The sequence below is a fragment of the Ctenopharyngodon idella genome, chromosome 4, assembly GCF_019924925.1.
Source record: "Ctenopharyngodon idella isolate HZGC_01 chromosome 4, HZGC01, whole genome shotgun sequence".
NCBI lineage: Eukaryota > Metazoa > Chordata > Actinopteri > Cypriniformes > Xenocyprididae > Ctenopharyngodon > Ctenopharyngodon idella.
In genome coordinates, this window is record NC_067223.1 from 8,490,033 (window position 1) to 8,507,388 (window position 17,356).

A 17,356-nucleotide genomic window follows, 5' to 3' on the forward strand; every position below is an offset into this window, starting at 1 on the left:
ATCATAAGCACTTTTATACACTTTTACCTGAAAAGTATGGCAAATGGTGTAATTTTATGGTGTATTTATACATGACTGTTAAAATGGATGAAAATCATAAATGAAAATACACCAAACCAATAATATACCATACACACTGTGTGTGTGTGTGTGTGTGTGTGTGTGTGTATATATATATATATATATATATATATATAATTGGTATGGTGTATTTTCATTTATGATTTTCATTCATTTTAACCGTCATACTCTCAGTTTTGACAATCCAAAAACCAGCCAGAATGATGTTTGTAAAAATAAAATTATATAGAATAAATAGAAATAACATTTCATAACGCCTGCTAATTTAAGTTTAAGCTTAATGAAAACATGTATGATCGATACTCTCTCACACTGGCCTTATTGTTCTTTATTGTGAACTCCTGCATTCACAAAACTTGTTGAGAACATCAGTTCATTTTTACACAGACCTTTTGGCCCAGACATGCTGTTGACCAGCAGGATGGGAAAACATGCATTAAACATTAGACATATAGTTCAAGGAGACAATTACACATGAGTATGCATACACAAACCCACACAAAAAGGGCTTACAACTTCTATTTCTGCAGCACAGGCACATTTGTAACAGGGGTGATAAGAGCTGAATGTGTTTTGACCCCATCAGAGCAGACGACTCCTCCGAATCTCTCTCATGCTGCATTACTCAGGCACACAGAAAGGCCTTAGCCAGCAGGACTCTCTCTAACTCCCCTATCAAGCTGCCACACTCCTCCAGGTGCTCAGAGACTTCTGGCTGCACTCTAAATGAGCAGAAGAGCCCATTTTACACAACCTCTCACTTTAAAGGTTCTTCGTACAGTGGCAGAAATGGCCAATTTTAGTCTTTTCATGATGGAGCACATGTAAATCTTAAAGCCATGCCAGGCATCATAAGGGCTTGAGGTTATGAACTTCTGGAGAACATGCAACTACGTATCTAGACGCTTCATGGCTTTGATTTTTACTATAAATGCAATAGAAATTATTTTTTTGAAGTTGTAAACAAAGATTATTGGAGTATATTTCTTACTTTAAATCACTTGGAGTCTGTCTACTTCAAAATTTCACATTTAATTCAATGTACTTGCTGTTTCTTTGTAATTATTTGTGAAATTAACTAGCAATTTGTGATTGTAAATTGTTTCTACACCATATTTTTTCAGTGCAGAAAATCTACACTCTTGAGGTTCTATATAGAACCCTAACATTCATGAGTCAATTTTAAAGACTTGCAATTTTACAGTGTACTGGCTGTTTAAACAACTTCAGAAAGAAGTTCAGTTTCTTGAAGACCAGCAGGGATGTTGTTATGGATAACCCAAAACAGTCCGCTTACTAGAGAGGGAGCGCTAAATGAAAGACAGAAACACACACGCTCAAACATCTCCCAGATCTGCTTTCTTCTACAAAACCTCGGTGAAGAATTCTCTAAGAACTTGGAAATAATTGTGCTGCCCTTACGCCTATAAAATGCTGAGCTCTAATGCTGCAGATTAACACTAACATGGAAAATCGAATGATCACAGCATATTCAGCCAGTAAAAAGTACAGAATCCAGCCATAAGATGCTGAAAAGCGTGCCAAAAAGTGTGAATGTGAGCACAAGTGCACCTGCAGGACAGAGAGAGGGCAGTTCCATTAACCCCCATTCATCTCTGACACTGAAAAAACACAGCCATTTATAACAGCCATGACAGTACAGTGTCCTAGTAACCCTTACTGTGCCAGGGCGTTAATCCACCAGACCTGTGCTGTCTGCTCATTAGGGCTCAAAACAGGACACTGGAGAAGACAATCTCATTTACAGTACAGCTCTTATCACCTTAGCATAGAAGACTTCTTTAAAGGGATAGAGCCTAAAATTGAACATTTTGAACATATCAAGGCCACTTTTATATAACAATATAATAAAAGTGAATATATATCATATACAGTGTTATTTTAGTATTATTTATAAACTATTATAGTATTTATTCATATTTTGAATTAGCTTTTATTTTTATATTATCAGTTTTCATTTTAATTTAAGTTTTAGTAAATTTGGCTTTTCTCATTTAAAAAAAAAAAAAAAAAAAAATCTTTGTGGCTTTAATTTTATTTTAGTATTTCAGTTCTAGTAATTTTAGTAAATCTATTTATTTTATTTCAGATGTATTTAAATTAATGAAAAACTTTTTAAAGGGGACCTATTATGCCCCTTTTCACAAGATGTAATATAAGTCTCTGGTGTCCCCAGAATGTGTCTATGAAGTTTCAACTTAAAAAATACCCCACAGATAATTTATTATAGCGTGTCAAATTTGCCCCTCTTTGGGTGTGAGCAAAAACATGCCATTTGTGTGTCCCTTTAAACGTAAATGAGCTGCTGCTCCCTGTCCACTTTCCAAAAGAGGGCGGAGCTTTAACAGCTCACGCTTCGGTTGCTCAACAACAACAAAGCTGGAGAATATCACACAGCCAAAATGACTTTTGTCAGTAACGGTGTTCAGCCTTACACTGTTCAAACCGGAGTCGGACACTGATGAAGAAGTTACAACTTTTAGAATGCAACTGGACGTTTCTGAATGGTTAGTGGATAAATTTATGTAGTTGCTGTGGAGTTGATTCAACTCATCGACTAGCATGTGCCATCATGTTAAACTTTTGTGCAAAACCTGTATGGACGGCCACTATGCATAGCGTACCTGTTTGCCAAACAGAGCAATACACACCAGGCTAACGTTTATGATTGCTATCAAATGCTGTAAATGGTCTAATATTTCTTCCAAAATGTCGCTTGGACAGAAACGCTCCTTTTTTAGCAACTGAGCTTGCCAGGGTCAACTTGCAGGCTATCCAAGCTAACGAGACTCTAAATAGTGTTCTGTGCTTGTCTGTGCAGCCAACAACAGAACAGTTAGCATGCTATGTTCGAACTTTTGCCATGGCCTTAGAACTGGTACACCGTTTTCGCTTAAGAAAACAAAATGGTGGCGCCATGGGTGGAAACGTGCAGATTAAGGAGAGATAATATAATAATAGTGGCTCGTTTTTTTTTTTTTTTACATGCTTGCAGAGAAAGGCTTGCCAAAACAAAGTTACTGGGTTGTCCTTTTTCATGTTTTCTGAGTTGTAGATGCACCGGGGACTCGATTATAGTACTTAAACACGGAAAAGTCCGATTTTCATGATATATCCCCCTTTAATAGTTTTAGTTGACAAAAACAAGTTTCCGAACATGATCTATATAATATAATATAATATAATATAATATAATATAATACAATACCATGCTCATCAAGCAATTTCATGGGTTTTTAAGTCAAAAGTTCAGCTGGCTATTTGTGTGCTTGTATGTTTGTTTGTTTGCTCGATGGGCCAACTATGACATTCTCCACACTTCATTTCACACACATTTAAAAGCATTTAGCAAAACCGCGTCAAGTTGCTAATCTGATTAAGTCTCGGTGGCTTTTAAGACCACCTCCTTTCCTCTCCTCTCCCAATCCTCTCTGCCATTAGAAGATAATAAAGAGCAGGAACTTCTCACACATAGAACCTGCACCTGTGTGTGTGTGTGTGTGTTTTTCTGAGTGTCATTAAGTTTTAATTAGACCGAGTCTGTGTGTACAGTAGTGCATACAAAGAGTATTAAGCAAATTTATGATGCATACGGTGAAGGACGCTGGGAGATGTATGTTGGCGCGAAGAGAGACAGTGAAAAAAAACTTGAATCAGCACAATTCGTTTCCTCCAATTTCCAGCATGTACAATATTAAAGCCATTAAGGGCTGCTTCTGTCAGCGCATTCTCAGCAACACATTAGTTAGTGGCTGAGAGAGAGAGAGAGAGAGAGAGAGAGAGCAGGCAAGATGCCCAAGACGATCCTCTCCATCAAACAGAACACACATGGTCATCACCACAGTAACAAATGCCAATGCTTTCCATGCAAAAGTGCATATCAGGCTTCCCGGACGTTCCCTCATGCTTGACAGAACTGATTTTCACTTTAATGGGAACATTTTGCAAACAAGCTGCTCTTTCATCAGCGGCTCTGTTTTAAAGTGGGGAGGCTATGAGATGGGATGGTTTAACCTGCTCTACATATAAGAGAACAACTGGTCAGGATGAGTTCTGGGATAGCAGGTGGAATAGGCTCATAAATGGTTAATGTGCTGTTAATGGACTGCTGCAGTAGTAGTAGTAGAGCTGGACAATATTTTTCAGCTTTTAAAGCGTTAGTTCACCCAAAAATGAAAATTCTGCCATTAATTACTCACTCTCATGTCGTTCCACACCTGTAAGACCTTCGTTCATCTTTGGAACACAAATTAAGATATTTTTGATAAAATCCGATGGCTCAGTGAGGCCTCCATTGCCGACAAGATAATTAACACTTACAGATGCCCAGAAAGGTACTAAAGACATATTTAAAACAGTTCATGTGACTACAGTGGTTCAACCTTAATGTTATGAAGCGACGAGACTACTTTTTGTGCGCCAAAAAAAAAAAAAAATGACTTTATTCAACAATATAAAACACTGCTTCATGAAGCTTCGAAGCTCTACAAATCTTTTGTTTTGAATCAGTGGTTCGGAGCGTGTATCAAACTGCCAAAGTCACACACCCCAGTGGTGAACCATTGAAATTTCGAAACACTTATGATGTAACGAAGCCTTGTTTACTGAAATCACGTGACTTTGGCAGTATTATTGGCATCAAAATTAACATCAATATATTATAATATTAATATATGGGAGTTAGACTCTGCGTGAAAGCTAATTTCCCTGGCATCTTATTTCCTAGAATATCCATGAAGTAACGAACATCACATAAATAGGAACAAAAAAGAAAATATAAAGAAATATATCTAGATAAACATAAACAGAAATGGAAAAAAGCCTGATGTTACTCACACAAGCATACACAGAAAGACCAATGTGCTGTCAAGTGCAGCTGCCGGTTTGTTTTGTGGTTATCGGAAGCACAAAGCAGCCGTGGTCTAAACAGTCCAGCCCGTCACCCTGACACGCTGGCTAAATGTCGTTTTTCCAGAAGCCTTTACAAATGGCCTCACAAGACAGGTGCTTTTCCAACAGCTTGACCTCTGACCCATGCATGTCAGTCAGCCAGTCTCTGAACTGTGAATTTTCTAACAAATTCCCCTTTCCTTCCTGAATCAGAGAGCATGTTTTATATTTCACACTGGAAGAGAGAGAGAACGTGATCAGCATGGCTGATTATTTTTGTAAATTTTAATATTTTTGTCTGGTCTTCACTACAGCATAATCTTCCATTTAGAAAGAAAGAGACTGTCCGACCCAGATGCAATGTGACAAACAACAGTGCTTTTTGAGAATTTTCAGTGTTTTGTGTCGCTTAAGGGTGGGTTTATCCAAAATAGATTATACCAAAATAGTAGATGGGATTTTCTGCATGGAAAATTAAATTCAAATTCAGATCTTTTAAACTTCTAAATTCCAAAGCAGAACTGAGTTCATGTAAAGCCAGCTAATCAGATTATAACTAATGTTTCAGCCATTACTTGTCATTTTTGTGTACATTAGGCATCAGATGAACTAGTTAACTAGTTGCTAGTAGATATTCCTACCCAACTGCACCAAGTAGGGCTTTACTGTCTGCACCCCCATTGGTAGTCGCCACATTACATCTTTGCTTATTTGCATATTTATCTTTGCCTATATATCTACAGTAATGTTCAAAAGTTTGGGTTAAGCAAGATTTTTCATGTTTTTGAAAGAAATCATTATGGATATCTTTACTTTTGATAAATTTAATGTCTTTGCCGAATAAAAATAAAAAGAAAAATGTCTACTGACCCCAAACTTTTGAATAGTAGTGTATATACAGTGCCTCTAGAAAGTCATAGTACCCTGTGGAAATCATTATCTTTTGACACATTACACCCTACACAACTTTGAGCTGTATGTACAAATTATAACCCTCATCATCAAAGTGAAAATAACATTTTAAAACATTCTGGAGGATTATTAAAAATGAATTAGTGAAAAACCTGGTTTGGTAAAGTGATCAGCCCCATTAGAGTATACCATTATAAACTTGCTCAGGTGCAACCAATCAACTTCCAGATCAAACACCAGGCTAATTGCCCCACCTGACATCAATTGTAGTGGTTTTGATTACTTCAAAATAAAACTAGCTGTTTCTTGAAGATTCCACTGTTAGTAGTGCCTGGTACTGCAAAGAATTCACCATGGTTGGGAAAGGACTTTCCTGAAAAAGTGCCACACTCAGTCTCGTTTGCATTATGCAAAAACACACCTGAAAGACTCTGATGCCATCTGGCAAAAGGTGCTATGGTTTGATGAACTGACCTTTTTGGACTGAACTTTAAGCGCTATGTTTGCTGAAAAGCAAACACAGCACACCAACCAAAACACATCATAATATAGACTGTAAAAAAATATGGACGACGCACCTCCATTCTTTTCCATTGTAGAAAAGTGAAGCTGCCAATGTCCTAATATGGTGCTGACATCTTGTGTTGATTTGGGACCTGAGTCTACGCAGTAGTGAACTTGGGACCCGATTCTGTGCAGTAGTGAGCATGAAGTGGAGTCGCACGCAAATCAAGGAGTTTAGTACAGTTTACTGCAGAACAACTCATTATATCGGTGTGAAATAAACAGTTATGGAAATGTATAAGTTAAAGTTAAAGCTTCAATCTCCTACTGAAAATCCCCCCCAAAAAGTCAGTTGGTGCCTCAGTGACTACTTCACTCAGAGAAGCTGTCAATCACAGCTGTCAATCATGACGCCACACCCCCGTTTTTATAGCATCAAATAACTATCTAAAAACAAACTTACTTTAAAAAACGACCACTTGAACTTACATCAGCGTGATAAAAACTACATAAAATTACAGAAACCATCTTTGGAAAAAATTATTTGAAGTGTAATTTAATTGTTTAGTTTGTCTCGCGTCCACAAGATTATATGGAGGGGGTGGGGTTTATGACCTATACTGGGACCAACCACCTGGGGGCGATCGAGATGCTTTGGCATCACTTTTCAGGACTTGTGCGGCACGCTTGCACCATACCTACACAGTGTTATGTTGTGGGGGTGTTTCTCTTCAGCGGGGACTGGCCGATTGGTCAGGATTGAAGTGAAAATGGATGCTGCTAAGTACATCCAAATTCTTGAGGAAAACCTGCGTCCCTCTGCTAGACACCTGAAGATGGGCAGGTCATAACCTTCCAACACAACAATGATCCTAAACATACCACCAAAAGAACAATGCAGTGGCTTAAGGATAGGAAGGTGAATGTCCTTAAGTGGCCAAGTCAGATCCCTGACTTAAATCCACTAGAAAATCTGTGGATGGACTTAAAGAGAGCAGTCCGTTGCCGCTCACCACGGAATTTGACTGAACTTAAGCAATTCTGCAAGAAAAAAATGTTCCCCAATCTAGGTGTGCAAAGCTAGTACAGACATATCCAAAAAGATTAATGGCTGTAATAAAGTAAAAGGTGGCTCTACGAAATATTAAACCAAGGGAATGATGACTTTTCCAACCCTGTTATTTTGTTGTACGACAAAATTTGTAAATAAAGCTGGAAAAGTTTTTTTTATTTATTTATTTTTTTGTTTCAGGCTCTATGACAAATCAAGTAACTATTTCAAGGGGGTATGATGACTTTCTATAGGCACTGTATGTAGTGATTGAAAATGCAGATGAACTGGGTTCATACATATGGGTTCTGGAATCATTTGTCCTTCTGCTATGATCAATCCAAGTTGAAAAAACACATACACATACATTCGCACAAAAACAGCAGTCTCTTGCCAGGTTTGGGTGACGTTGATAAGACATTACTGAGGCACCTGCAGGACTCTGGGACATGGCCTGGCTCAGTCTAAGGCTGTGAGCAGATGGTGTGTGTATGTGTACGTGTGTGAGCATGTAGCGAGAGTAAAAACACTCTGGTTTTGCTTGGGGACTGGATCAACACCAGGCACAAGGTCATTTCAATGGAAAACTACTAGTGAAGTTGTTTACTCCTGATTTAAACATCAAAACCTCTGGCAGTAGCCCTGTGCAATCAAATTACACTGTTTGTACTGGCTTAAATAAATAAATATGCTCATGTTCGTGTTTTTAGGCATGCTCTGCAGTGTTCCTCCAGTGACGGCACATTTCTCCTCACTAGATGGCACTGTGACCAAAGCCTGCCACACTAGAGGAGAGCCGCTGGGTTTGGCCACTGCACTGCTCAGCTTTAACTCAAATCGATGGTTATTACTGTGTCCTTGGCCCAGTCGCCCACAGCAAGCATTCAGATGGGAGAGCGGCCAACGATTCCCTTTCTTCCTCATGGGCCTTTCTCCATCTCCCAGCATCCACATATATGCTTCCATCTCTTTCAATGAATCCCTCAAAACACAGGCATTTATACACACTCAAAGCTGGATGTAAATGACAGGGGTACAGCTGCAAGAGGCTAGTGCTATAGTGCTCATTTATTATCTTGTTTTCCAAGCAGTTTATGAGGATAATGCCAATGTATTCATAACAGGGTTTACAGAGAGGCGCTCTCTCTGCCGTGTGTGTGTAGGAGGGGTCAATCAGAGGAGGCTTGATAGAGTAAACAATGCACTGTAATTTCAATCACCACCTGTACCACCCATGCATCACGTGACATCATATATGAGAGGGGTGGGGTGGGGGGGTCAATAAGCCAGCGCTGTAATAATCATGCAAGATATCCGCTGGGTATTGATTTCCATTGTTTGCACAGCAAAATGCACATTACTCTCTTTAATTTCACAGCCAACCGTGATCTTCACATAAAAATGTAGAAACATCCTGTTAATTATAAACTAGGGTTGTAACGGTACATGTATTCGTCCCGAACCGTACGGTACAGACGTCACGGTTCGGTTCATGCAGTTAGATGACTAATACAGTCAGTCACAGGCGATCCACACTCCAATCCAGAAGGGGGCGCACACGGTAATGCAACACTGTTTGCTAACCGCCATAACAGAAAAAGAGCAGAACAAGAACAGTGCATGTGCGAATGACCGCTTGAAAACAAGTCCTCTAGATGCACTAGAGTTAATAGTGAGAATACGAGCCTAAAACTAAAGTGTGACCATTTTTCCTATTGTACCGAAATCGTACCGAACCGTGACCCCAAAACTGAGGTATGCACTAAACTGTGACTTCTGTGTACTGTTACACCCTATTTTTAACTGATCCTTTTTCTGTAAAGCTGCTTCGAAACGATATGTATTGTGAAACAAGCTATACAAATAAATGTGAATTGAATTAAACAACAAATGAATTTAAGGTTATACTGTAAAGTATACATATAAAGTATGAAGTTTTGCATATCCCTACTGAGAATATGTGTGCATTATACCTGGCGAAATCCAGATCAGCTTCGCGTGACATGGTGATGTTGGTCAGGTTTTGCTGGAGGACAAAGATATTTCTGCACATCTTCTTGATGCCCGACTCACTGATGCGCTTGAAGTACTGAGCTCCGTTTATCAGAATACAGGAGATCAGGTGACCCAGACCTGCATCGAAACAGGAAGACAGTCAGAAAAGAAAGACTCCTTCAGGCATCAGCTTCCTGTTGAGGCAAGAGGTCACTCACCCTCAAAAATATACTGAAACTTGTGCTGCTGCAGGGCGGCTCCCATCACTTCCTCTATGGCACTGATGTCCTTATTCAGCTTCACCACCAGGGGGTCATAGTCCATGCTGGCTGCATTAGCCACGATAGCGTAGTTGCCTTGTTTTGCCAGAGGGATCAGATAATGGAAACAGTGGACCCTGGTGGGGCAGAGACGACAGGCACGGAATGACAATTATGAGTTAAGATAAGAACTTTCCTGAAGCTTGAGATATGACTTGTTTTAACTCTCAAAGGATTTCACCTCAAAATGAATATTTTTCACATGAAGCAGTCTTTTCATCTGACATTCTTGGAAAACCTCAATTAAGATGTCTTTGATCATGTGAACTAATTAATTTCAAATTTGGTATATTTTGTCACACTTTTTATTTTAAAAGGGAGTTTGTGTCAGTGTTATTTTAGCATCATTAATTTACTATAGCCACGTTTCCACCGCAGGACCTTTCCCCAGGAACTAGGGGGTGGTTCTCGGTGTGTTTCAACAGCAGGAACCAGGGTCTAAATGAAGTTCCGGGTAAAAATTCCCCGCTCAGAAAGTCCCTGCTCACGAGGTAGTACTTTTTCAAAGTTCAGGAACTTTCGGGGGTGGGACTTGGGCGCTGAACATGCTGATTGGTTGAGTTCACACAGCATTTTGATTGGTTGACCAACCACTATTTTTAAAAGTCTGTTGCATTGCGTACAGTAAGGCTGAATCCCAAATGGCACACTTCATAGCACTTTCAGTCTTAGAGGGCCCTGTTTACACCTGGTCATGCATTTTCTCTGATCGGATAGCTATCTGATTTATAAAAACGATTGCATTTACACATGGCCACATAAATGTGTCTCCGCAAAACGGATATAGATCCGATCTTCAATTCCCGCGCTATATGCAGAGTTCATGTCACCGAAAGCAACAAATATGAGATGTATTTTATTGATCATCACCTTATTTCAAAATTAAAGATGCAATAGGAGAGAGCATGGCAACAGCACTGGTAAGATCATTTAGTCTCATTACTTTTAATGAAGATTATTGTGTTTTGAGCGCCTGAGACTTACTTTCAGTTTGATTTGCTGCAGTTTGCGCATTGCCTTGCTGAAGAGATATCAGCTGCTGATCTGCAGCGATGCGGTCATATCTGGCTATAACATGTTATTTAGCCCATAACATGCTCTCACATGTTTATTTTTTAGTATTTTTGGGAGGAGTTAAAATTTACATATGTGGTTTCAACAACCAGATGCATTTAGACCTGTTCAGTTTTGACTGGAATGCGTCCCAGACCACCTCCTGAAGCGGTTTGAGAGATCAGATTTATATCCGTCTCAAATGCGTTTCGGAGGGCATTTAGACCTGGTCTTTTCACGATTGGATAGCTATCCGATCAGAGAAAACGCATGAAGTGACCAGGTGTAAACAGGCCCACAATGGCTGCCGCGTGTACGTGTCTGTTAAGTCCACGAGACTGTAGGGTGTCCCATTCATCATTTTAGGTTTCAGAAGGGTGCTTGCGAGCGCCCTCTTTGCGGCCGCTATGCACCCTCGATGCGCACTTCAGCTGAGCCTGCAGGTTTGTGAGCTACGAAGAGGACTTTACCCGGCAGTCAAAGCGGCATTACGTCACGAAAGTGCGGACTCAGAGGAAGACTGCGAGTGTTTAGGGTGCCATTTGGGATCCAGCCTATGAGTTGTTTGCTGTTTGAATCAACAATGGAGTTTAAAAACTATGACTGATGGACCGATGGTTCAGGCTATATTAAGCTTATATGCGGAGGAGGAAATCCAGCTGGACCTGAAAAGTCGCACACAGTCCTACGTCATCGGACTAATCTACACGGTACTTTTGACTGTGATGGAAACGCAGACAGCAACAGGTCTGGGGGAAAAAAGTTCCTGGGACAAATTGTTCCAGGTAATTTCGGTAATTTAATCATCTCCACATGTCCCCAAATTTCTGTTGGAAAACTGATCCTCAAGAGAATTTTTTCATAATCTAAACTATCATTGAATCAAGATGCAAATATACATTTTACACAAACAAAAACCTGAAACTGTTTTTTTTTTAATGTGTGCGTTATTGTTATCATATGCAAGTAGTGTTAATAGTACTCTAGACTGTCATCAGTCCCCTAAGAAACACCAGATGTTAGTGGTGAATATCTTATTCCACAGCTTCACTCTATAAAGGCTGAATGAACTGGGATGATGGAATGTCCTGTGAGCAGGTGCATGTATGTTTGTGGGTACAATCTGTGAAGTGTTCATGGCCTAATACACCTGCGTATAGGTGCACAGATAAAGAGTGTTTCCAAGACAGAAATAGAGAGAGAATTTGAGATGGAGAGATTTCCATAATGGCCTCCAACAGACCTGCAATAAACCTCCCCTTTCTCATTCAGCATTAGAAAAGCTTTAAGCGAAGACGCCTGCTACCAAACCATAAAGCCTGCATCCTCTTCTTCTTACCTTCTCTTATGGCTTAATTTACCCTCAAGCACTGTCAAGGGAAATTTGCTTGATGGAAAAAGTCAATAACGCGTAGCATGGGAGCTACGAGTTATTGTTTCCAAATCATAAACAGGACCACATAAGCTAAATGATATCAGAGAATAATCGGGGGAGTGGGAGGGAGGGCCTGTGTAGGAGGGTATGGAGAGTGAATGACCCATTGGTGATCTTTCGGGCCAGGCAGACTCTTTGGAAGACCTAAGAATACAAGCTGTTTTGCACTGATGGAGATGGTTTGTAGCTGTGTAGATTCAGTCTGCAAATCTGCAACATTTAAGTCACTGTATGTGTGAAGATACCTTAAGATTTGTGTTTGCAGTCCTCTCAGATTGAGAAAAGGTGGGACCTACCTGACCTCCAGATGCAGCACCAGCAGGCAGCGGTCAGCAATGTCCTGGAAGGATCTAGAGAGGTCAGTCAACGTCTGGAGAATCTGTTCTCGACTGCGAACATTCTCGGCGTTCACTTGAGCATCTGAGCCTGGGGATAGACCTAGAAAAAGACAACAGAAACAGAAAACAGAAAAACATTTATAGCCAATATACCAACAAGTGGAAAGACATCCCAGACTTCCTAATAAGCAATGCCAGCAAGTTCAACAAGCACAGGTTTGGCTATGGTTTTCGCAGAAGAACCATTTTTGGTCTCTTAAAGAACCCTTCAGTGAAGAAAAAAAAAATGGTGTAGGATTTACAAATAATTACAAAGAGATGGCAAGTAACACTGAATTAAACATTACATTTTGAAGTAGAAAGACTGAAATAGTACTTTCTTCTAAAATATACTTCAATAATCTGTTTCATTTATAACTTCAAAAAATTAAATTTTTTTTACAGTGTAATCACACATACAGCCACAGGACGACTATCAAACAGAAAAGTGTGCGTGTACGACACTAGGCGATCAATGAGGCACGAGAGATAGCGATGGACACTGACTTCCTGTAACTCTCTGCGGCATGTCTGCACTTCTGAAGGTCACATTCGCACACACACATATAACTGTGTGCAGAGAAGAAGTATGTGTGTGTGGACGTGTTTGCTGTGATGATGGATGCCGGTTTTCTCACATGGCCCTGGGTCCCTTGTGTTTGTTCAGGAAAATGGGCACTGCCATTGAGCAATTATACATATATACACAGACCACAGTCAAAAGACATTTGGTAGTTAATTACTGTCTTTCTATAACTCTTAGCAGGGAAAAGGTTTGTGGGAGATAAGCGTATGTTTGGCATGGAATGATTAAAAATACTTGAAGACAAGAAGTACAAATACAGCAGTGATGACCAGGTGGTAGATTAGAGGCACTGGGCCACTGAGGACTGATTTGTAATTCCAGAGAGCGCAGAAAATTCCCCTGATGTAACGTCTCGCGGATAACAGAACTGTCAGGCCAGTGTAAAAAGAAAACAGTCCATTTTAGGTTTAATTTGGCATGGGAATTAAAACTGAGTACCAAATAAGCAATTACATTTTGACATCCTTTAATTACATTTAAAAGAGATGAGCTCATCAATTTAGTTCAACCATCATTTACTAACCCTCATATCCTTTTAAACCTGTATGACCTTATTTTTTTGTGGAACACAAAAGGAGATGTTTTAAAGAATGCTCATGCTGCTCTTTTCCATACAATGAAGGCAGATAGAGATACGGTGTGTGAAGACATCTCACGCCAGGTTTGATGGTTATGATGCCAAACGACGTCTTGTGCGTTTCATAACCAAAGTTGAACATTTAGAGGCATTTATTTAAGTATGAGGATTAACAAAAACGGCAGAGGCTAAGATTACAAGTAAAAACGACTTAAATGTCATTTAGTTCCTTACAAAAATAATACAGCTTCAAAAGACTTAAAATATGCAGCATGCAGGTCGAATAAAGGTTGAATAAATCTGTATGGCTGTTTCTCAATTCCAAGAGCGCAAAGAACGGACTTGTATTTGAGAGCTTGCAGTGGGAATCTCTTAAGTGAAAATGAGAAGCTTAAAGCTTACAGGCTTCCATACATCGTCCGTCCGCAGCATCTTCTGGGATCTCTAACGGTTCGATTCTCTCATATCAAGATATCAAGAACATATCCGGGTACTTTCATGCGTCCTCTGTACTTGCGTTCTTGAGTATTGGAATTGAACTTCGAAGGTTGATGACAATGTAGTACGAGAACACAAGGATGCAAGATCACTTAAGAAAGCATATTGAGAAACGGTCTATATCTGTATATACAAAAAGTACTGCCTGTGGTTTTATAAATATAATTTCTCTCTCTCTATATAGTGCTATATGTGTTATTTAATATAATCTATTTTTAGTAATGAGATATATATATATATATATATATATACACACACAAATTTACATATATACATACATTTTTGTATATATACTATTTATAATAGGTATTATATTTAAGAATATTCAGTAATATTTTCAAACAAAGCTAACACGAACTATTTCATATTCCCCTATGAAGCTTTTAATCATTATCTGCTTTTGCAGAGCCAGCCAAAATAAAGCTGTTTTACCAGTTGGGTGCAATCGAAAAAATGCTGTTTATTTAAGGCAGCTCATCATTTTAGTGAATTTGGAACTGAGCCTTTCATGAACAGCATGATCCAGACATTCAGAGTGTACTGCAAATCCAAAGGAAGCTGATGCTGCACGCCAATTAACCTGCACATTTGGATTATGCAGTTAGTCTGAATTCCGTCCATGTGTGGAGCCAGTTGTCAAGTTGTGTGTTTGTTAACACAAGTGTGCTCATGTATACACATACCAACTGTCGGTGAACGAGTGAGTGCAGCGGCATGTGGCAAAGCAGGACTGCTCTGTTTAAAGTCTATGTGTGCCAGGACCCCCTGCCCCAGACCCCCACTGGGGGTGCGAGAGAGAGATGGGGCCTGCTGTCCATCGCCTCTGAGCTCGTCCCGTCGCGATGGTGTGATCAAGGTCGCGCCACATGGGGCCGCCAATTTTGAGTCACAAACAGACCACTGAATGTCTTCTTCTGTCTTCCTTTATTTCTTTTATCGGTGGCTGTGCGCTTGCGTAGATGTGTGCCGTCTGAGTGAGTTGGGCTCATCCAATTATTTTCAAATCCTATCTCGCCTAAGCGTCTGTTCGATGCCATCTGTGAGAGGGTGGCACTCGTAAAGACAGAGAGAGAAGAAGAGAGCGGAGATCAATCATTCGCTGATACCCTTCTCCATTGCCTGTCAGAGTGAAGTTTAAGCACAGCAGCTCTGCCCAAAAACTGCTGTTGAAAAACTGCATCATCTCGCTGCACACCTCCCACCGGCTGTTAAACACAGCGCTCTAATAAACAAGATATCTGACCTCTGCAGCAGCAGAGGGAGAGGGAGAAGAAGAGAGATAAAACGAGAGACAGAAGCCTCATGAATGATGCATGTGATTGGCTGAGAGCGTTAATTATTCGGCTGCAGTAACAGCAGTGACATCTGCATGGGGAGAGCCAAGCTCTGTCTGCTGACGACCTTTGACCTCACTGCGTCAGCACTATGACTCGCTGGCTAAGCCTTCAGGACAGAACTTGAGAGGGTGAGAAAGTACAGAAAAATGAGTAGGTGTCTTCGGTAAAAGCTATTCCAGAAATTAAAGTGTGTCTGTGTGTATCCACATACATTATGCTAATAGATGGAAAGCAGACCTTTACTGTTGGCGATAAAGGTACTTTAAAAAAACTCAAAAAATGAACATTTGACCCAAGACTTACTCATTCTTTGGCACTAAAGGCTATAAAAGCTCAAAGCTCTGAGTCTGTTCAGCGGTATGAGAGTGCTGAATCTCCCAAGAGCTAGGAAGCATGTTAAAGGAAGAGGGATGTTTCGACAACAGTTTTGTGTTTTGTCTGTCAAGCCTAGGTAGGTATAAGGTGGTTAAAGGTCTTGCTCAAAGGCAGGAGGGTAATGGTCAGAAGACAACTCCTGAGATAAAACTCAACCTGGGGCCAAAGTACCTTTAAGGAAAGTCAGTTCACTTGGCAGCTATTTTCTAGTCATGTGACTATGGCTTCTATTTACTTGAATAGAGAAAGACTGAAAACTCAAATATACACTGATCAGGCATAACATTATGACCACTTTCCTAATATTGTGTTGGTCCCCCTTTTGCTGCCAAAACAACCCTGACCTGTCCAGGCATGGACTCCACTAGACCCCTAAAGGTGTGCTGTGGTATCTGGCACCAAGATGTTAGCAGCAGATCCTTTAAGTCCTGTAAGTTGCGAGGTGGGGCCTCCATGGATCAGACTTGTTTGTTCAGCACATCCCACAGATGCTTGATTGGACTGAGATCTAGGGAATTTGGTGGCCAAGTCAACACCTCAAACTTATTGTTATGCTCCTCAAACCATTCTTGAACCATTTTTGCTTTGTGGCAGGGCGCATTATCCTGCTGAAAGAGGCCACAGCCACCAGAGAATAGCATTTCCATGAAAGGGTGTACATGGTCTGCAACAATGCTTAGGTAGGTGGTACGTGTCAAAGTAACATCCACATGGATGGCAGGACCCAAGGTTTCCCAGCAGAACATTGCCCAAAGCATCACACTGCTTCCGCCGGCTTGCCTTCTTCTCATAGTGCATCCTGGTGCCATGTGTTCCCCAGGTAAGCGGCGCGCACGCACCCTGACAGGTCTGCGGCTACGCAGCCCCATATGCAGCAAACTGCGATGCACTGGGTATTCTGACACCTTTCTATCAGAACCAGCATTAACTTCTTGAGCAATTGGAGCTACAGTAGCTCGTCTGTTGGATCGGACCACATGGGCCAGCCTAGTTTGTCAATATTATGTGTATGGAATCAGAATTAAAATCTAAGGAGAATGGGATCATAAAATGAGCTTTTTAAAATCTAAATCATGTCAAACCTGTTTATTCAGGCTAATGTTAATAAAAAATAAAAAACAGGCAATGCCTCTATCATTAAGGTGGTTGACTCTTTTAACTTAAAGAGCAAGGTTACCATCTGCCTGCATAATGATGGGTGCAGTTTTCCCTATTTAACTCTCTACGAATGATCTCTTTCTCCTTATACCATCACTGCTGGGGCTTCCTGCACCTGTGTATACTATTGACAGGTTTGACCCGCGTTTTTTATCTTCATTTAAAGGGGACCTATTATGCCCCTCT

General features: G+C 40.3%; 1 protein-coding gene across 1 annotated transcript in view; it reads right to left on the bottom strand.

Moving 5' to 3' along the window:
* exoc4 (exocyst complex component 4) overlaps positions 1 to 17,356 on the bottom strand; it is a 129,871-nt gene that overhangs the window by 2,099 nt on the left and 110,416 nt on the right. Inside the window, exons 15-17 of the mRNA XM_051890766.1 lie at positions 12,559 to 12,700; positions 9,673 to 9,851; positions 9,433 to 9,592 (exon numbers count right to left, since the gene is read on the bottom strand). Coding sequence (XP_051746726.1) covers positions 9,433 to 9,592; positions 9,673 to 9,851; positions 12,559 to 12,700 — 481 coding nt within the window. The remainder of the gene's footprint in view (positions 1 to 9,432; positions 9,593 to 9,672; positions 9,852 to 12,558; positions 12,701 to 17,356) is intronic.